Source organism: Gambusia affinis, linkage group LG01, assembly GCF_019740435.1.
Source record: "Gambusia affinis linkage group LG01, SWU_Gaff_1.0, whole genome shotgun sequence".
Taxonomy (NCBI): domain Eukaryota; kingdom Metazoa; phylum Chordata; class Actinopteri; order Cyprinodontiformes; family Poeciliidae; genus Gambusia; species Gambusia affinis.
Window position 1 is genome coordinate 42,153,375 of NC_057868.1, and position 22,858 is coordinate 42,176,232.

The following is a 22,858-nucleotide window of genomic DNA, read 5'->3' on the forward strand; positions in this document are numbered from 1 at the left end:
AAACAGCCTGTTTTGCTATGGAAAGTTGGACGGGTTCATTATATATGATACATTTTTACATTTGTCGTCAGGGAAATGCAAAAGAGAGTTTTTTTGTTTGTTTTTTTAAATAGAAAAGTCAACTGGATGTTAAGAGGCAATTTGAATAAATTAATTACATCAAAAGTTTTCATAGTTTAATGTATTTTACGCCATTGCTGAATTGTGCTATTTTTATCCTTAAAGGAATTATCCATTCAAAACAAGTAGACAGTAATAACTTAAGGGAGAGCACTAAACCATATACATAGAATATACTGCTACAGGATCATTATAATGCAACCAATGTATTTCTTGTTTAAGGCTGGTGGCATAAGTAATTCCTCTAGAAAATGTAAAGTATTCAGTAGATAAAGCCATGCTTTACTTAAATTTGGGAAAAATTCCCAATAGAAAAAAACAAAGTTTTTGGTTTTATGCCTTCACTGCTGTCACATATTGTGAAGTATATGATTGTAGTCAAATAAAATTTCTATCTAGGTTTATTATGACAGTAACTAACAAGCATGCAACATGCTGTTCTGAAACAAAACTCAGTTTCAGAAAATGGATGTAATGATCATTCATCCTTCTATTGGTGGAACTGCTGTTTTAAGACCAAACCCTTTTACTTGGAAACATCTATTCAATAAGTTTAACTGAATTAGCTGAAATCATTGATACAGTTGTGTTAAGCAGTGCCTTTAGAAAAAATGAGTAAATGTCAAAATTCTTCAAAGAAATTGTACTTTAATGAACACAGATACATTGGGGACACAGTACATTCTATTCCAAAGCAAAACAATTAAAGTCATCAAAACTTAAATAATAATAATAATATTTCAAATAAAGTAAGAAATGGCATGTTCAAAAGAATAGCAGTGTTGCCATCTTTCCTTGGAAACTCAAAAATGTACTGTACAAACAAAGAAATTCTTGATAAGTGAACCTAGCTGAGTATCCTAAACTAATATTTTGTTGCAAAACCACGGTTTCCGATGACTGCTTCACATCTGTGGTGCATGGAGTCAACCAACTTCTGGCATCGTTCACAGGTATTGCAGCCCAGGATAATTGCACTGTATTCCACAATTCCTCAAGCGTTTCTTGGTTTTGCCTCATGCACTGCACTTTTATGTCAGCCCACAAGTTTTCAATGGGATTAAGGGGATTGTGCTGGCCACTCCATCAGGAATTGAATCTTGTTCATCTGGAACCATGCTTTTTTGATAGCTTGCTGCTTGTGTTTGGGGTTTACATTAAATCCTGTTGAAAGGTCCACCTCAAAGGCATTTCCTCCTCAGCATCTGGCAGCATGACCTCTTCCAGGATCCTGATGTACTGGAACTGATCCATGATCCCTTGTAATTGAATCGGACCAACACCATAGTATTAAAACATCCCCATATCATGATGTCTTGCACCACCATGCTTAATGGTCTTCAGTGAGTACTGTGGCTTGAATTCTGTGTTTGCAGGGCGTCTGACATATGCCTACATTAAAAAAGAACAATCTTGCTTTCATCTGTCCACTATATATATGCCATTTCTTTGTCAGGCCAGTCAATGTGCTCTTTGGCAAATAGAAAAGTCGCTTCTGCACATGTCTTTTTCTCAGCAGTGGGACTTTGGGGCTTCTTGCTGGAATGTTAACCTCAGTAAAGACGTCTTCTGATTGTCACAGTACTCACTGTCAACTGAAGGTCCATTGCTTGATCCTCTTGGATCCCATCATTAAGGCTGAGTCACTAAACCCAGTTTGGCTATTCTTCTGTCCATTCGAGGGTTGTCTTTCTTTTTCTTCCTGTTTTCAGTTTTTGGCTCCCATTTCAGGGCATTTGAGATCATTTTAGCTGAACAGCCAATGATTTTCTGCACCTCTTTGTATGTTAAATTCCTTCTTTAATCAATTTTTTTTATTAGCCTTCACGCTGTCATCTTCAGAACAGTGTCTTGTAGTCAAATAAAATTTTCATTGTTTATTATGACAGTAATGCACATGCAACATGCCAGTTGTCTTGAAAAAACGGATCCCACACTGTTAAACACTCAGTTTCAGAAAATGGATGTAATTGATGTCTCTAATTGAACTCACCACTGCTATTTTTTGTGAACACACCCTTTTCAGTTAATCATTCAATTTCACAAATCCACAGTATGCATCCTGTCCTGTTGGGTTTGTTGGTTTTTAAGACCAAATTTATTTACCCCAGAAACTTATCTGGGGTATAGAGTTTGAAATGTTAATAAAACCAGTGATTTTCTTGCTGCTGTTGAGGCACTGCTATTATTTCGAACACAACTGTATGCAGTAAGATGAATAATCCCTGTTTTTTTTAATCATAATTGTAAAATTGCAAGCATGCCATCATCTTTCCGACATATGTCTAAACACACCCACACACTATCACTCTTTTATCTTCCTTCAGCCCTAATTTTCAGTCCTATGGTAAGTGTAAACAGTAGTGTTATGTGCAGAAAAATGCGTCTAAACAATTAGAAATGAGAGAAAATTATCTTGAGATGAGTTTATGTCAGACATTTGATGGTCATTTTGAGACAAGTGAAAGCAGGCTCTGAATCTGAAACACTTACCACGCTTTAACAGGTTATAAAAAGGTTAAGGTGATAATCCAAATGACTGCTAATAGGCATTTTATTAGTGTGTTGTGAATAACTCAGTTGTATATTAAAATATTTTCTGTCTGGAAGCAGTGAAAATAAATGTTCTAGGTGAAGTGAGTTTAACAAAATCAGGAGCAACAAACCTCAGGGGCCTCTTGGCTCTGAAACTCAGAGACTAAATTTTAATTTTCTGCACATGTCCTGTAAAATGTACAGATATTATAAGCATGAAAGTCAATTGTCTTTAGATTTCTTTATTCTGTGCATTGTTTTTAAAATATACTTCTTTTTTTTTTTAAGAGCTAAAGAGGTTTATTTCTTTTTCCTAAGTTTACTTGTATTGAAAACATAAAAAATAAAACATTTGAATTTACTTAGTAGAGTAAGAAATCCTATTATTTTCCCCGTAATCAGAGTTCAAATTTAGTCATATAGGTTTATAGATATCTGGTTTAGTAAAAATGAGCCATTGTTACATTTATATTTTAGACATGTAATTTTTCTGTTTAGAAGAACACAATTGTGGAGCACAGATAAAAAATAACACAGCATCTGGATTTCCAAGAGTTTTTATTATTATTATTATTATTATTATTATTATTATTATTTGGGGTTTTGTTTAGATGTGGTTTCCTTAGCGGGCCTTATCTAGGAATTATTGGTAAAAGGCAAATTAATAATTAGCTTAACTTTTCAATATTGAATTAAATGATTGTTTACACTATGTTGACATAAACTCAAAACATTTAATGAAGTTAAAATGGACAGTTTGGTTCTTATGACTACTTACCTCTGCCACTTCACTCTCCCAGCAGGTGTGTACAGGCAAAACATTCCCCGGGAACGTGAGCACATTTTATTAGTTCTGGAACTGCACCTTACCAGGAAATGGATAAATGGGGATTTTTCACATTGTGGTGTTTTCTATGTTAGGTTTTGAGTATTTATTGAGATTAAATAATATAGGTTCTGTCCGTCTTGGTTTGTAAATAACATATTGTTTTGTTAGTTCTTCATTTAATGTAAATGTTCATGTTTTGCTTACCATTTTACTGTTGGTTGTTCCTTAAAATGCTTTCTTCAAATTTAATAATTTAACTTTAAGCAGTCTGTCATTCATTGTTCATGTTGTTGTGGTTTGTTGTGAAACTAAAGATGCTTTCATTGATGCCAGTCTGAGGATTTTTTTGCAACCATTTGGGTCGAATTTCCATGGTTGCTCCACCACCATGACAGGCGTCTGCCAGAATGCTTGAAACCTTTAGGACAAAAAGAACATTTTTGATGACATCATGAAACATACTGCAAAGATGCACCTGTGATGCTAATGGAAGAGTGACACCAGAAAACAAAGTTGAGAGTGCAGCCCACCGTGTAGTAGATAGTTTCTGCTCATTTCCTTCCCCTGGCTGGGAGGTGACTGAAAATATCTTTAGGATCTCATTGATCCCAAACTACTGTCCTATCCTCTGATAAAATGTGAAGCTACTTTATCACTAAAGCTTTTATGCAATTTGTTATCTAAGAAATTTTCTGTGCATTTGATTTTTTTTTACAATGAGCTGCCTTTCAACTTCTCAGCGATACATCAAAGTTGGCACTAACTGAATCAAACTGACATTTTGGTTGTGACCCTTGCTAATTGACTGAAAGTAAAGCTGATCTGGAGTCAGTGCTCATAATTTTCACTTGCTGATTCAGTGCACCCCTGCTGGACATCATCTAATCAAGATAACGCACTGTGATTGATCACTCGACAGTAATTCAGTGTTCACTACAGCTGTATTGCAAGACATATTTATTCTTAAAAAGCAGTCTACAAAAGCTATTAGATTCTGACTTGTGCAATAATACACTCAATAAATTTTTTCAGCCATTGTAATCAGCCCTTTTCAGTAAAGGCCCCCTGAACACATAATGTCAGTAGATCCAGGCTAGATGCTAGACCTGTGGATGATATTTCAACCACCAAAGACCTTAAATGCAGAAAGACTTTGGACTTCACAGCTGTGGAAGGAAGACTTTTTGAAGATGTTTTTGTGTTTGCTCCATGCAGAAGGAAAAGACTTGAGCAGTTTTCCTCTAGTGGCAGCCACTCTGAGAGCTGAAGCCAGATGTCTGTTGATCTGTTTCAATTTATCATTATTTGTGAAGACTGCTGAACTTAAGCTAACACATATCAAAGCTAATTAAGACAGCTATACAGTATCCTCAGCAGTTGTGAAAACACAACTTACTACAGGAGGCAATGTGTGTGTTCCTGCTGCAGACTGTAATTGACGCCTGCCATCATTTACTAAAGTTTTCAAATTAGTTAACTTGTTAATTGGAGCTTGTAACACTAGAAACAATCTTGATGCTGGTGCATTACAAGCAAGACACTGCTAACAGAAAGTAGGTACATATTTATTTTGAGCCCAATAATCCTCACTAAACATTTTCAGCTTTTCTCCTTTTTTTCAGTATTCTTACCCCACTAGGGGAAATGCAGCTTCTCATCTACAGAGAGAAGTCTGACTTGTATTTAAATAGACTCTCTGCCCTGAAAAAAAAAAAGTGAGAGTCATGTTCTCATACAGGGTGACAGGACATAATTCAACATCAGCCCAATGCAGTCCTTGACAAGATCCTCTATCTCCCTTTTAAGGGTTTCCAACACCCCGTTCATGATTCAGGAAGCCATTATTTCACTTTAACGATGCCTCAAAATCCACAGCCCCTCTGTAGGAAGCAGATTGGTGGTGTTAGGATATTTTAAAACTTCAAGGCATTTCAAAGCTACACTTCTGCACTGCCAAAACATTGTTGTGCGTTCAAAAGTAGCGCTGACTGAATCCTTTTACTGGGCTTCCCCGTATTTACTTTATGGTTTGTCACTCTGTGCTTTGAGAATCTCTGAATGTCGGTGGCACGGCCTAATGCATCTGACCTCCTTCTGCTAATGGAAATGTGCTTTTCAGATTTACTCAAGGTTGAAATCACTTGTTTTGTGCTTCCAGTGCATCTACCCCCACCCTCCAAAACATAAGCTGTATGCTTGCTGATAGAAGCGCATACAGCTTGCAGGGATTTTTACCCGGTGCGTGACTTGAGCCATTTCATAGAGTGAACTTATTTGTTATGAATACAGATTGGAAGTCATAGTTAATAGCTGTCACTTTCCATGGAGCAGACCTGCCAGGATACACTGTGGCACAACCTGTGCATTTATTACGCATAAACCCACTCTTAGACTCCGCTCGTCCTTGGCCTGTCATGTTGCATTTCTCTTCCCTCCTCTCAGATCATTAATGGGAAATGGATGCTGTCAGTTCATTATACTAAGACTAAATGGAGCCACAATGAAAATCTGCAACTCACTGTCATTCACAATTGCGTTATTTGATTACCCCCCCTCCAAACAGGGCTTCGAAGTTAATCAAATAAAGTCAATTGTGCATTTTACTTTCCATGTCCTGTTTTCTTTAGCTCTACATGAATCTTTAAGAAACCAATTAGTATCCGATCTTTTGTTTAATTTGATTTTTCACAACCTGCACATTTGAAAGATGCGGTTCCACAGAGTATTTTGCAGTAGATATAAAGCACCCTGAACAATTACTCACACCCTTTAATGCAAATTTACTTTACATTTATTTATGGGAAAAACAACGGAGTAGTCAGCATCTCTGTTTATTATTGACAGATAATATAAAAAATTAACACAAATATGTGTTAATTTAGAATTGTTTACTTCATTGGAAAATATTTCAATGCATGCAAATGAAAAAAAAAAAACAACCCCTGTATCATGACAACTTTCTGTCGCATTACAGTTTTATGTATTCTGATCATTTACCCTTTCAGAATATTGTTTGTTAAGGTCAAGTTTTGTTTTACTTTATTTTGAGTTATACAAGTCATCAGAATATACAAGTTGAAGATATGTCTACTAAATAAAACATAGTATTTTAGAACTAGTAGTAATTCCAAGCAGCAGAATATTTAGTATATTGGCAAATAAGTAATAAAAAATTGTAATAAATAAAAATTTATTTGCACTCTACAAATAAATAAGAATTTATTTGAAGAGTACATAGCATTATTTCTTCTCTTTCCGTAATAAACATTAAAAAAGATGTGATGTATATTTGATCACAATTTAGAACATCACACACATTTGCGCTGAATGTAATATTCTTTGTACAGTATATAGATTATAAGAAATACAATAGAGAACTGTATTCACAGTATGCGGTAGTCATTTTAAAATTCAGGAAATTAAAAAAAAGTATATATCACAACTAAAAGTGTCATCACATTTATATTGTATTGTAGGATTTTCTCATATTCTTCACTCCTAGGGTATAACAATTAATGTCAGAAATTGTTTAGAACTCATCATTCCTGAGCGTATGGCATCTTAAACTCTTTCAAATAAAAACAGATTTTAAATACTATTCATTTCCTTCAACACACAAACAGAAAATAAGTCGTCTGCAGGATAATGAGACGAATCAAAAGCCTGGATTGACAAAGAAATGCTTCAGTGGACACAAAATCAGTCATTCTCAGTTCCAGTGAGCTGAACAGCATAGAAAGGAGCTCCAAAACATGATCTCAAACATTTTTCAAACAACAAAAAAAATCCCTCTTTTTGCATACTCTGGCCGCGTAAAGTGGGAACATTAAGTGCTACCCCATTGGGAAAAAGTGGTTGTACAAATTTCTAACAGAGTGTGTGAGTCAATCAGAGCACAGAATTATGTAACCAAGAGGTGAGAACGGCACCAAGTTCTCCACCTGTGGACAGTTGGGTCAAGGTATTGCGGTTTGTTGGGAAATGATAGGAGCTGAATCATAGTTTGTTAAAATAACAGCAAAATGTGAAAATATTATTCTGAAATATATATATATATATAAACATGGGGCTGCACAGCAGCGCAGTTGGTAGCACTGTTGCCGTGCAGCAAGAAGGTCCTTAGTTCGATTCCCGGCCCGGAGTTTGCATGTTCTCCCTGTGCATGCGTGGGTTCTCTCTGGGTACTCCTGTTTCCTCCCACAGTGCAAACACATAAGGTAAATTGGTCCCTGAGTGCGTGTGTGTGTGTGTGTGCGTGTGTGTGTGTGTGTGCATGGTTGTGTGTCCTGTCTCTCTCTGTGTTGCCCTGTGACAGACTGGTGACCTGTCCAGGGCAGAGGTATCAAACTCCAGTCCTCAAGGGTCACTGTCCTGCAACTTTTATGTGCCTCTGCTGCACCACCTGAATAGAATAATTTAGGTCATTAGCAAGGCTCTGGAGAACTGATCTACACAAGGAGGAGGTAATTAAGCCATTTCATTCCAGTGTTTTGTACCTGTGGTACATCTAAAAACTGCGGTACAGTGGCCCTTGAAGACTGGAGTTTGACACCCCTGGTCCAGGGTGTACCTCGCCTATTTCCTGAAATGTTCGCTGGAAACAGATAAAAAAACATAACGTCTGAGATATTCAAAATATTTGGAAACTAGAGGAACACTGTCAAAACCTGGTCTATCCTGTGTTCTCCCTTTGCATTCTTTTTTATAAAGTTTGAGTTCAATGGCTCAATCAGGGTCTTTATTGTTGTATTTATGTCAGGAGCTTGACAAATCCTGTTGCATGTTGTTGTTGTGATTCTCCTTTTAACTGCATAAACAGACCGAGTATGACTTTACCCGCGATAGAGACCTACAAACTGTCACGAAAGGGTTTGAAGACTGTAATTTATCAAACTGACGGTTATTGGCCATCACATTAAAATGCTAGAACACGCACCATTGATTCACAGCGGGGAAAGCATGACTTTAGGATCCCAGAAGAAAGAGTTAGTTGACAACTCACTAAAGGTATGGCATCAGTTGAAGATAAATATAAAATTCAAAGGGATTCTGGAACACATAGTTTGAACATTTGTCGCTGGGCAGCATTGTCAATCCACGTGACAATAAAAAAAAAAACAACACAGAGGTGAAAAGTATGCTTGATGTAATACTGTAATTGGATCGATTAGAAAAGCTTCCACTTTTCCACATTTGACATCTAAAAGGACAGCAGCCTGTGTTTAAAAGCACAGAAAGTCTGAGCATAGACAGCAAAACTTTAAGAATATGTTGTGAGGTTTGAAAAATGCCGCGTTGTCAAAGACTCGACAGATGAGCATGTTAATGCACCGACTGAAGGAGCACATGGAGATGTAGCAGGATGCAACCGTTCAAAAGATTGGATGGAAACAGGCGAAAAGGGAAAACTGTTCATGCATCAAACAGGTGGGATAGTTAAATAAAAATGGAGTATGGCCTTAGAAAAATGATGGAAACATACAGATATCAGCACTCCATTAGACTTGCTAGGCTGCAATAATACAAATAATACAGCAAAGCCCAGGCGTCCCGCTTGCCATAAAACAGCAGAGGTGAATAAGTGTACACCTCACATCTCACTTATTTTATTCTCTGTGCTATACTGCAGAGTCATCACTTAGACAAGTTTTACCAACAGCCTAGATTGCTTTTGGGACAGGGATGCAGTGTGGTCCAGAGCAATTTATCCTTGTGTCAATATGTCAAAACACCAATATTCAGCCTTGTAATGCCACTGTTAGTGCAAAAGCTTTTATGACTGCATTCCATTTGGCTGGTAGTACCGGGGTCCTCTCCCAGAAACTTGTTACATCAGATAATGAGAGGTGGTACGAAATCGAGTGACACAAACTGTAATATAATGATATCCCTGGGCATTAGTCTGTCTTTTATGGTGTAGTTAGAATATTCACAGCAAGGTTTCTCTTATTAACTTACAATTGGATGCATTCTTTCTCAAAGTGGTAAAACATTTTCACATTTTGGAAATGTTCCACCATTAAACTGCGGTATATTCAATTGAAATTTAATTCAATTCATAGCAACATAACTTTTTGAGTAATTGGTACATGGAAGATTAAAGATGAACAAGGTACAGTTCAACACAAATCAAAATCTGAAGTGTGTCATGCATTTACAGGTTTTGACCATATTAACATTTATACATCAATGTAAAGTACTTTGGTTCTTGGTTTGGTTTTTATTATATATTCCCAGCACTCACTCAACCGGTCCAAAACTCTTAATGTTTCAACCTCTTCCATGACTGTAGGTGTAAAAAAAAAAAAAAAAAGGATTTTTACAAGCATTTTTGAAAGAACAGTTCCTTCTTAGGAACCTTGATAAGATGCCACAATAGTGGAAGCAATTGGGAACAACAGCAAACCAGACAGGAAGTGGTAGTCGTAGGTTTGTAGATGTTGTAGCACAGAAGCTGCCAACTTTCAGGAATTGCTTCTCTTAATTTTGTCAAGTGTAAGGCTTGGTGCAGAGGGAATTTTGGTGTGGTCCTACTTTTTATCAGCGGGGCTTGGCCCCCTAATTTCATTTAAGTTTAATGCGTCAGCATCCCGAGACAGTCAGGACACTTTTATGCTCCCAGCTGTGTGGGATGGGCCCCTCATGTTCCAGCCTGATTGTGCACCAGTGAACAAACACAAAGTCCATAAAGAAACTTTACTGTCCTGCACAACAACACCCTTGGGATGGATTAGAACCAGGTTTTCTACTCCAACTTGAGCTTTAATTCTCATAGATTTATTTCTCAAAAATTCCTATAATACGTTCCCATAGCTTTGGGAAAGCCTTCCAGCAGAAGATGTTGTGGCTCTAAAGGGCAGGCACGCATCATATATAAAGAGCAAAGCAAATTTGAATTAAAAAAATCAGAAATTTTGAGAAATGTATCCAGTTCCCAGCTTAAATATTTAATTTCACTGAAGCCTGCAGCAGTGTAAGTAAGTAATGTATGTTCAAGTAGGAAATTGACAATTTAGCATTTAAACAAGATGACATTTATCTCCCCATTGCATGCAATAAACAGATGTTTTAGACAAACATTTAATCACAGCTAGAAAAAAAAGGTTTAACATAAAACGATAAAATAAAAATTGCCAGCCTGGAATGTCAGAAATCAGCTGCTCAGATGTTTAATATAGACAAAAGGCAAGACATTTGGGTTATTCCTTGATTTACATCCTTCCGTGACATAATTTTTTATTGTCATTTAAGCGATAAATCCCTTCTCTTGTTTCCCTCCTTCTTTGATTTTACCTGGTTCATGCACCTCCAAACTGGAAAGGAGCAGACCCACTTACATGTTGCTTTATCCTGCACTGTGAAATGCCACTTTATACCACAGTAAGTCAGCTAGTTGTGGGAGTTTGTGGGTGGCTCTATCCAGTTTATTTTGTTCCATGTTCCCTGTTCCAGTCCAAATGCCAACCAAATACAAAAGCAAAATTCGGATTCCTCATTTTTTTCCATAATACTTTCAAGTTAAACAACCTGAACTGAACAGAATAACTCTGCAGGAGGCTTAAAAAAACCACAATGCCAATTTAAAAAATCCTTTATTCATCCTCTCAGCCTCATCACTTCAACATACATTTGATTTATATTAACAACATTATAAATAATCCCTCCAATAACAGCTAATGAGAATAATTGATCCTCAATTATAGATGATGTTTTTAATTATGGAAGGCTGGTACTCAGTCTGATGTACTAATTGCTTTATCCCTTGGGGCATTATCCCATATGAATGTGATAAGACTGCAGATGAACCTCGCCCTATCTTCACATCTGTACAGATATTCTATAAAACAGAACATCCGATCACTTTCGGCATGTCGCATTCATACTTGTGTCTTCTTTGGCTCCGTTTGCAGAACTCACCTTCACGTGGATCTTCAACGAGTACCCATCTTTTGTCGTCCAGGACACGCGTCGATTTGTCTCCCAGAAGACGGGCAACCTTTACATTGCTAAAGTGGAACCCTCTGATGTGGGCAACTACACGTGTGTGGTCACCAACATGGTCACCAAAAGCAGCGTTCAGGGACCACCGTCACCTTTGGTCCTCCGGCTTGATGGTAACAGTGAACCTCCCTCCGCTTACTGAAATTTATATGGCAGGATAAAGGACGCAGTTTAATTGTTTTTTCTATTTCCAGACAGCAGATTCTCAACATCACAGGTGTAGAAACTTCAATTAGTGACCATCTGGCAAAAAAGTCTGTTTTTGCAAACTGTTGGCAGAAAATCTGTGTTTCGTTTTATGAATAACTTGGCTCACAAATATGTTCAGTTTGGGAGTTGTTTGATTAGCTTCACTCTTTTTTAATGGGAAAGAAAAAATTTAACTTGAAATCCCAAACATTTGAAGAGACATTTATAGTTAAATTAATTTGACAGCTGTGGTGATACAGTATCGTGCACAAGTATTCACACCCTTTAAACATTTCCAGCTGCTAGCTTTGATGTTGACAGATTCGCCTACCTGAGTAGACGATGTTTGCACATCCTCTAAAGCCTCTATGTGACTTCTTACTGCTTCTCTGATGAATGCTCTTCAACCTACCATGTTAGGACAGCGCCTCTTAATACTTTTGCAGTTGTGCTGTAATCCTTTTATTTCTAGATGATGGTTTGAAAAAGTTCTTTGTGAGCTTTTCAAAGTCCAGTAGGCTAAATATAAGTGTATGCCACGTTGCGCAGTTATGTGTTTTTTTCAAATTTGAACAAGCATGCATAATTTTCACTTTAATTAAACAATGCTTACACTACTTTATAAAGTCCCAATAAAACACATAGAACTTTTGGTTAAAGAGTAACAGAATCTGAAAACATATCAAAGCTTTTGCGAGGAATTGCAATTCAAAGAGCTACAAGAAAATGGAGTGGCTGGTAACCTGCATGTAACTGAGTCATACAGACCTATACCATTTTATATATATATATATATTTTATTTTTTTTTTTCCTTTACATCCTTTGTAACCTTTTCCAGGCCTCGAGCTGGAATTATTTCTGTGAGACATGTGGGGGAAGTGACACGGTGTTATTCTTTGTTCCTGCAGGTGTGATGGGTGAATACGAACCAAAAATTGAAGTGCAGTTCCCTGAAGTTGTCCCCGTCGCTAAGAGCTCAATCGTCAAACTTGAATGTTTTGCACTTGGAAAGTATGTTTATTTTATTTCTTTATTTTTTTATCACTTTTTTTATCACTCCAAAACATCAAACCTCTCATTATTTGTTCATTGCTTTTAACAATTATTGAGGTGATCTAAGAACTCTTAAGAATATGTAAACAGTGCTAAAGTTACAAGCTTCATCCTTTTAACTGGTTCCCAGCCACTGTATATAGGTCTTTAAGAAGACCTTAGCGATTGCTATTTCTCATTTTTGCTCGTGTGTGAATATCTTTCTCATCTCTTCAGCCCAGTGCCAACCATAAGCTGGAAAAGAGTTGACGGGGCCCCTTTTGGCAGGAAGGTGGACTTGAATAAAGCCAGCGGAGTTTTAGAGATCCCTTATTTCCAACAGGAGGATGCAGGGATGTACGAATGCATGGCAGAAAACAGCAGAGGAAGAAACTCGGTTAAAGGAAAGCTGTCTTTCTATGGTGAGTTCTGCAGCAGAAGGGTTTCCTGACTTTGATTTAAAGCTTACCTGACTTCATGCCGACTGCCCCGGATATGAAAAAAAGAGAAGAAATCTTCTGCTTTAAACCTGTCATTCTTATTCCTAAAGTGTGAGGTACATTTTTAGAATTTCTACAAAATCTTCTGCTACTTGATTCAGATCCTAATTTAAGCTACTGTCAAACTTTACTTGGTTAAGAAGTCTTGCAAAGAAGAATTTAGCTTTGGTGTGAAGCTTGCAGAAAGTTTTATTTGTTCTCTTCCAATCTGCAGGTTTTATGAGTGTCCATTTACAGCTGAATTAAATACAATATGTGGTTGTAAATTAACCCATTTCCACCAGTTCATTTCTGACAATCCCTTTTATTGTTCCAGCAGCTAACAGGGGACCCAGCCCATTTAGATTTACACCTCTTCTCAGGGAGAAGCGATTTTTCTCTCGCCAACACCGGACTTATGGCCTAGATTCCGAGAAAAGCTTTTAATGTCCCGAGATGAAGGATTTTTATGGTTTCTCTCTCCATTATGTTGAAGTTTATGCATTGATGATGCCTGACCACATGGTCTTTGGGGACGTTGTTTACGGAAAGCGAGCAATTTTGGAGGTTTTGGAGTGGCACCTTTCATGTGATGACGCATTTTTGGAGCATAGAAAAACTGGATAAAATTCTGAGAGTGAAAATAGATCTATGCAAGAGTTTTCTATTTATATCTACCGGTACCTGTTTTTGAGCAGAATAATATAATATTCATGTAATATTCATGTTTATAATAGTAGATTATATAATGTCGATAAGCTTTCAAAACTGGTCGCATAAAATGTAGATGGAATCAGGGAATTCAACCCCTACAATTGAATACACTGTAAGAAAAATAATACTTGCATTATTTCTTTTTAATTTGACACATAAGATGATTTTCAGCAGGACAGAAAGACTGTAATGGTTGCTGCAGCTTCCTGCAGAGCTCCGCCTCAGTCTTCCCTGAGAGTTCAGAAGTTATTTATACGTGATTAACTGAAAGTTTGTGTCATGTTGGGGTGTGGAGGTGAGGCAGAAACGCAGCTGGACTGGATTGAATGCAAAATAATGAATTTAATGAAATAAACCAGATCACAGGGAACAGGACGACGGAGGGGCCGAGACATAGGCGTGACGAATGGCGAGGATCCAACAAGACACAGAGACACAGGTGACACTAAATACACAGAGGGTAATCAGGAACGAGACACACCTGGGAACTAATCAAGGGGAGACAGGACAACACGGAGACTCAGACACACAGGAAACTTCAAAATAAACACAGGAAAACACAGAACATGACAGTACCCCCCCCTTAAAGGGCGGCTCCTAGACGCCCCAAAAACAAAAAAGTCAAAAATACAACAAGGGTGGGCGGTGGGGGCGCTGTACGGTGGGCCAGAGTCCAAAACAACAAAAAACACACCCAACCGAGTGGGTGGAGGCCAAGAGTCCAAAACACACAAAAACAAACCCAACCCAGTGGGCGGAGGCTCAGGGGCGGAACAGGTCCGGGCCGACCTCGGCGCAGGGAAGCGGGAGCCACGGAGGTCCGAGGCCGACCTCGGCGCAGGGAAGCGGGAGCCACGGAGGGGTCCGGGGCCGACCTCGGCGCAGGAAGCGGGAGCCACGGAGGTCCGGGGCCGACCTCGGCGCAGGAAGAAGGGAGCCTGGAGGGGGTCCGGGGCCGACCTCGGCGCAGAAGCGGGAGCCACGGAGGGTCCGGGGGCCACTCGGCGCAGGAAGCGGGAGCCACGGAGGGGGTCCGGGGCCACCTCTCGGAAGCGGGAGCCACGGAGGGGTCCGGGGGCCACTCGGGAGCACTAGGAGAGCTGGGGACTGGCACTGGGAAGAGCTCGGGACTGGCACTGGGCCGGAGCTCGGGACTGGCACTGGGGCCGGAGCTCGGACTGGCACTGGGGCGGAGCTCGGGACTGGCACTGGACGGAGCTCGGGACTGGCACTGGACGGAGCTCGGGACTGGCACTGGGACGGAGCTGGGACTGGCACTGGGGCCGGAGCTCGGGACTGGCACTGGGGACGGAGCTCGGGACTGGCACTGGGACGGAGCTCGGGACTGGCACTGGGACGGAGCTCGGGACTGGCACTGGGACGGAGCTCGGGACTGGCACTGGGACGGAGCTCGGGACTGGCACTGGGACGGAGCTCGGGACTTACTGGGGCCGGCTGCGGGGGAAGTCCGGCGAGCCGCCTCGGGGCCGGCTGCGGGGGAAGTCCGGCGAGCCGCCTCGGGGCCGGCTGCGGGGGAAGTGCGGCGAGCCGCCTCGGGGCCGGCTGCGGGGGAAGTGCGGCGAGCCGCCTCGGGGCCGGCTGCGGGGGAAGTGCGGCGAGCCGCCTCGGGGCCGGCTGCGGGGGAAGTGCGGCGAGCCGCCTCGGGGCCGGCTGCGGGGGAAGTGCGGCGAGCCGCCTCGGGGCCGGCTGCGGGGGAAGTGCGGCGAGCCGCCTCGGGGCCGGCTGCGGGGGAAGTCCGGCGAAGCGCCTCGGGCCAGCTGCGGGAAGTCTGGCGCCGCTCGGGCCGGCTGCGGGAAGTCTGCGGCGCGCCTCGGGGCCAGCTGCGGGAAGTCTGGCGGCAGCCGCCTCGGGGCCGGCTGCGGAGGTGCCGCGGCGCTCGGGGCAGCTGCGGAGGGAAGTGCGGCGAAGCCGCCTCGGGCCGGGGCGGGGGAGTGCGGCGAGCCGCCTCGGGGCGGCAGCGGAGAAGCCCGAGCCGCCGGGAAGCGCCTAGGCGGCGGAGCGAGTGCGGCGCGCGCCTCAGGGCCGCTGGCAGCGGAGGGTGCGCGGCGAGCGCCTCCCGGGGCGGCGGAGTGCCCTGGAAGGCGGCGAGGGCGGGTCCAGGCGGCGAAGGCGGCGAGGCGGATCCACGGCTCAGGTCGCCTGCTTCCCTGGCGGAGGTAACGGAGGGGACCGTATCCGGGGGGTGCCAAGACCAGTCTAGTCCCCCGAAAAACCTCCCGGTCCAGCTGGGCCAAAAATTTAGCGACCTCACCTCGTTTGTGGTTGGATCCTTCTGTCATGTTGGGGTGTGGAGGTGAGGCAGAAACGCAGCTGGACTGGATTGAATGCAAAATAATGAATTTAATGAAATAAACCAGATCACAGGGAACAGGACGACGGAGGGACGAGACATAGACGTGACGAATGACGAGGATCCAACAAGACACAGAGACACAGGTGACACTAAATACACAGAGGGTAATCAGGGAACGAGACACACCTGGGAACTAATCAAGGGGAGACAGGACAACACGGAGACTCAGACACACAGGAAACTTCAAAATAAACACAGGAAAACACAGAACATGACAGTTTGTCATTTTTAAGTTTGGCTCAAGTGTAATTCAAGTCTTAATTATTATAGATTGCTTGACTACGTTTTAATGCTTGAAAAGGATGTAAAGTGCTCATGATTTTACAATAAATTTACATTTTGATATGTTGTATTTTGCCATTTAGTCATGAGTCTGTATGGGATTTTTATGCTGTGATAGCCCTACTAAAAATGACAACTTAAAATTTTATAATACAAACACCAAAATGGTAAACAAAAAATCATAAAATTGATACAATAGTTTTTACTTCAAACAAAAGAGCAACTATAATTGCTCAGGCTGTGGAAATAATATTCTACAATATAGTTATTATATTGAAGACAAAAAAAAATGAGTGTCAACATTTGATGCTTACAATCCGTTTGCTGTTTCATGATAATTTGTCAATTATTTTTTGCTAAATACATTCTTAAAGACTGATTAAATTCTTCTTGGGTCAAAAGTGCGAAGACGTTGCCATTAAAAACACGCCTTCATATGACTTCTCTGCTGTAACTTTGTGAAAGCCCTGTGTGTCCTTGTGAGATATAACTCTTGTGCCATTGCACAACCTCACAGACTGACTTGTGGGCAGGTGATAAAAATCTGTAATCTCATTTTAACGTCTTGCTGACGGGACCTTGTGGGACAGACATCAATTCTGGGACAGAATCAGAAGATCAATAGAAAGATGCGGTTTTGTCAGTCAAACATTAGCCAGCCTGTACCAGTAGCCTACATAGTTTTGTTTTCTCTTTTAATTTTTTCCCCAAACTATCCTGTTAAACGTTGAACAGTGTTTTAAAAATATATCAGATTGGTTAAATTACCTTGTAATCCACCAAGATTGCGAATTACCCATTTAAACTAACCTTGTCTTAAAACACCACTTTACTTTTTCTTATAGTAGTGCAGTAATTTGCAGTCATTTGTCAGTATTTTCACCTTTTAGAACAATCAGTAGAGGGTGTTGGAATTACATTAAACCTTTCTGTCAAATGTTTTCTTTCAATACGATGGTGTTAAAATTGTTTTTTTCGGGGAAACTGTTTGGACATTTCCTTGTATTATTTTGTTTTTATTTTCCTCTAAAGCAGCAAATGTTTGTAATGCAGCTAAGCACATTTAGAAATTATGAGTACAACAAAACAAACTCATACATAGTTTTGTGACAATAAGAACACTGTCATTAAACTGAAAATTTTATCAACAGATGTGTAATTTTACATAAAAAAGCATCTTTTATTTCGACTGTTAAGTTAAACAACTAATTAATTTTTTTACTGCACAAGAATGATATTTTGATTAACCTGAGCCAAACCCTAAAGCTCTCCTTGTTCCTAGTCATTGATTATTCACTTTTCTTTATAATAATTTTATACAGTTTTTAGATTTATTTATATATTTTCCAAAAGGAGGTCAGCATCAGGTTAATTGGAAGTGGATTCCTGACTTGTGCCCTTGGATGCTTCCTTAATGGATTGATTGCCCTCTCGGTTGCCTCATTGATTTGTTAAAACTGCTGCTTTCAGGTATTTCTCAGACATTTCTGCAGAGTTACAGTGTTCATTCACACTAATCGATTTGTGTCTTCACAGCTCCACCTCAGCTGACGGAGAAGCCTCAGGATGTTCAGAAGACCATCGACGACACCCTAGTGTGGGAATGCAAAGCCAGCGCCAAGCCAAAACCCTCGTACCGCTGGCTGAAGAACGGAGAGCCCCTGGATTACATGGAGGTAGAATATTTTTTTAATTGGATTTTCTATTCAGAACCAGAGATGGAGAAATTAACACCAAAAAAAAACTTGATTTTTGTTTCAAAATGTGAAATTCAAATTCATACCACTCATTGTTTTGCACCCCAAATAATGGATTTTTTTTTTCATTTCTACATTAAAAATACAAAATCTCTGTGTCAAGGAAGTATTATTGTATTTCAAGAGCGAGAGAGAGATACACCGATATGAAAATTTTGGCTAATATTGATACTCAATATACATATATTGCTGTTTTGGCTGATAACCAATTCATACCGATGTATATTTCACTACCCTTTGGATACCTTGAGAAAGACGACCACCCCACCATGCTTTTCTGCTTTAGTTAAACTCTTCCAAATCGTGCCCTGCATCACTATCTCTGTCTCATGACCAAACAAACACCACATGAACGTTCTCCTCTTCCCCTCCAGAAAAGTGGCAACAAGATGGAAATATCAGCCCCTTTTCATTTATTGTAACGGTACTAATTTCTTAAAAATGACTAATATCGAACAATGTCAATGTTACATTGTGCTGAAATATTGTAGAAATATTTTCACATTTCTACACAGCTATCGCTTTATACAAATATATGTTGTAACTCTCAGTGGCGTTTGTTCTGCATGTGTGCCATGTGAACCTTTGTTTACTGGGACAAACGCAGTAAAGCATTTGTGACTTTTCTGTGTTTGTAAACACAAAGAAGCTAAGTTAATATTGTGTGTACTTAAAACAACTTTGTAAACTTGTTGCTCATTTAGATTTATTAAAGCCTAATTTAATGTAATTGTAGTAAACCAGGAGAGACAGACTCTACTTCCCGAGATTCAAAATGATCCCCATCTGTTCCATTTCTGCCCATACTTCTACTGATGCAATAAGACTGATCTCATACATATTGCTATTCTGCAACCTGTCTGCTACTTACATGAGGCCTTAGGCTGCAAACATCATTGTTTTAAACAACAGCATTACTTGCTCACATTTAGGTCATAATATGCATTGATTTCATGTTGGATCTTTTTTACACTGCGACATTTGTGTATTTATTGTTCTAGTCAAAGCAATCTCAAAGCTTTTTGCACTAGACCCAAATTTACTCGATTACACTTGCAGACTAGCAGGCAACATTCGGATAGTGACTAGCCTAGTTGCACATTGGCATGTGGCAGAGGAGAATGAAATCAAACTCACTTTTTAATGACTCACCTTAACCAATTAAGATGTGGAATAAGAGGGATTAGTGAAAATAATTAATTCATTTGTGCTCTATGATGGTAAAGATCAAATCTATTTTGGTAAGTTAATGAATGGTTTCTGCACGCCTGTGTGAAGTGTTGCTAAAGTTGTTTAAAGAATATTGCTGCTCTCCACAGAGCCTCAAACAGTTCAGTAAATGGAGATAAAGACATGTCAACAAGTAAGATGAAAGGCGATAAGATTGCTCTAAATTTAGGAGCATTTTGCTCAAAGGATTCAGTATTTGTTGGATTCAAGTTGCGCTTCCATCTCATAGGCATGCACTTGGCAAAAACATGCCACTTTGAAATGCTTGTGTTTGCTTCTGACTAAATTTGGCATCAGAAATGAGTGTCTCTGTGTGTGCATTAGCTGGGGAGGGTGTTTGAATGTGCTTTGCAAAAATGCCAAAGTGGTGCCATTTTCTGTCTGTAATCAACCAGGGATTTTGTTTGACAATTTAGTCCTCGGTCGCTTATCTGCTAATCTCAATTTTATCATTAAGTCCCCTCTCTGGGGGAGGCAGGAAAAATACCTCATCATCTAAAAAGCATTTTAGATTTCACCAATTTGCCCTGTTTTGTATTATTGTTCTATTGCTGTTTTATGCTTTATGACTAAAAAGCATGGCTCAGTTATGTGCACTGATTTTGTCAGGGTTTGAATTGGACTATGAAATGGAAAATGGAGCACTGTTTTGTCTGATGTGTGTTTAAAGGGTCAATATTATCCAAAATCTTAGATGCTTTAATTGGTCGCCTAGCTGTCAGTACACATGTGTTGAAACTGTTTGTAATTTTCACTCTGGGCGGATGATAGCTACGAATGAGTACATTTGCGTTGCCATTTACAAAATGGATTTCCCCCATTAGGCTCATCTTGAAACACTTATCACCCCACCTGCACATATCTGATATTGATTTGTAAATAACTTTGTAAAAAAGAAAAAACCTTTGGCAAGGAAAGATATTCTCTGTGCATGCGGCTTTATTAATGAGGTGTGGTGTTACCATTTTCGAAATGCCACTCTCAACTGCAGCAACGGTAAATCAATTTCAAAACCCAAAGGTCAGCATTGTAAAGAGAGAAGGACGAGGAGGGGGAGGCCAAGGGGGCCATTTGTTATTCCTCATTAGAATGGATCAGTCCTCTTCTTCCCAATGCCCGCTGTTATCTCGCCATCTCCGTTGCTCCCTTTCTCTTTCTTTTTTCTCTTTCTAACTTATCTTCTCTCTCCCTCTCTCCACCTTCTTTTCTCCTCCCTCCGTGGGAATTAAATGGCACAGAAGAGGCCTGTCACTTCAAAATGTCACCCTGGAAAACAAGGACCCACTCGAGCTTGTATTTTTCCAATATGCCACCAGCTACCTCCTTTTTAGTAATGTACATAAGAGTGTGCGATTTCCTTTCTGCCGCCCTCTGAGGTCTTCTGGTTGCCCTCTGCTGTGTAACTGTTGTCGTTGGGTTCAATTGGTCCAGCCGCTGCAAAAACACCATTAAATATGCAGCGTGCAAAGCAATAGGTTAGTGTCACAACATTGTTTGATGTTGTTTTGGCTTCAATGTGCCGCCATGCATAATTAGAGTTGATAAAGCAGACAAATGGCTCCAATCTGATTTACTGTCAAAGGTGCCAGCACTGACTTTTTTTTAAATCCAGGTGAAGCGTTTAGCATGGTTCAGGGTGGCGCCAAACCACAAACATTCACAGATACTGTTTATCTCTTTCTCCCTGTTGGGCTGCTGTATGCTAGAAAGCATCATTCCTTACTTAGAGTAAAGGTGCAGCTCAATAAATGTTAATATGACTGAGAAAAAATGGGTTTTTACAAATCAATTTAAAAAGTAAAACGTCAGCAATATATTTCCAGCCTTGGCACTATATCACATAACTCAGTTGGTCCAATCAATAACTTCCACGGACACAGATGAATAACATCTAACACTCGATCACATCTACTGCTTCTATGAAAATGACAGGTCACTATCAGGAGCTCAGGAAATTTTGTTGGAATACTGTGCGATGAATGCAGAATGGAATCTGTCCAACAACAGGTTGTGGATTTTCCTCATCACTAAATATTCCTCAGTAAATGATTATTGACATTGTAACAAAGCTTAATCAGTTGGGAATGGCAGAATCTCTGGAGCTTGGGAGTAATACTCTGTCGGCAGAGTCAGAAGACAACCGAACCTCATGTAATCTTTAATTTAGCTGATGAACAATCAGCTGAGAGCTTCATGAAATGAGGTTTTCCAGGCTGAGCAGCTGCATCTAAACCTTATGTCATCAAGTAAAGCCTTGGACGCAATGGGGATAAAACAATGGAGACGGGGTTCTCTTGAATGATCATTCTTGCCTTTCTTGCCTCATGATCTATTGGTTGAGTCTGGGTTCAGCAGTTGGTAAGATAGTGTCAAGTCTAACGTCTTATGCAGAAGGCATTAATGTGTGTGGGTTTTATTTTTCGAAAATGGCTTTTTATTTCCAACCAGTTTAATGCTTCAATGTACTGAATTATTTTAGTCATGACCTTAACCTTTAGTTCTTGACCCCAATAAAACATTTGTTGGTCAAATAACTGTGTTAGACCTCGCAAATGGAATATTGTTTTTTTTTTAAAGTGCACAGCTTTTACAGAACAGCTATAATAGCTGCAAAGAGCAGGGTGGCATCACTGTAAACTTTTATATCTGTATTGAGGCAGACAACCTTTATCAGTATAATATATATTGTACAATTTTCACTTTCTGAATGCCTAGAATGAATTCACTTCTCAAAATATTCAACTTATTTTAGATTCGTCTGAAGGCCCCCCATCTTTCTTCTCCTTCTCTCTATCATTCTTTTCCCTTCAGTAAACAGTTACTGCCAGTTATCTCCTCAAAAGGGTGGACTTGTTCTGTTCCACTTGAGAACTACTGCATCCTTTACCACCCTGGTTCCCCTCTGGCTGAGGCTGCAGTGCTAGCTCAGCCATGTGTAGCCAAGTGTCTGCCTGATGCATGCTTGAGCCAGCCTCTGAGGGAAACATATTTGAAGATCCTCAGCAGTGTCACTGACTGATGTTCAGGGATAGTCCTTGCCTTTTCAAGTAGCAGTGCTGTAATGATTCCCGACGACAGACAGACTGGCGACAGGACCCTGTGGACCACTTTGTCAGTGACATTAAAAAGTCCAGGTACACTCTATAGAAGGATCAAGGGCAGGAACAATGAGTGCTGCCACACTTAAATTGACATTACTATAAAAAGGAAGCAGGTAGACTGTTGCAAAGCTTCTGAAGGTCAGAAGAGCAGAGGGAAGAGAAGAACTTTGTTCAGCCGGTGCTATTAGTAAGTGTTCTCTGTATGGCTCTTTGA

The 22,858-nt window shown here is 40.2% G+C and overlaps 1 protein-coding gene across 1 annotated transcript in view; it reads left to right on the forward strand.

Annotated features, from left to right (window-relative positions):
* cntn3a.1 (contactin 3a, tandem duplicate 1) overlaps positions 1–22,858 on the forward strand; it is a 93,411-nt gene that overhangs the window by 38,452 nt on the left and 32,101 nt on the right. Inside the window, exons 6-11 of the mRNA XM_044115159.1 lie at positions 7,688–7,701; positions 8,763–8,911; positions 11,395–11,598; positions 12,584–12,686; positions 12,945–13,129; positions 18,093–18,232. Of these exons, the coding sequence (XP_043971094.1) occupies positions 7,688–7,701; positions 8,763–8,911; positions 11,395–11,598; positions 12,584–12,686; positions 12,945–13,129; positions 18,093–18,232 (795 nt within the window). The remainder of the gene's footprint in view (positions 1–7,687; positions 7,702–8,762; positions 8,912–11,394; positions 11,599–12,583; positions 12,687–12,944; positions 13,130–18,092; positions 18,233–22,858) is intronic.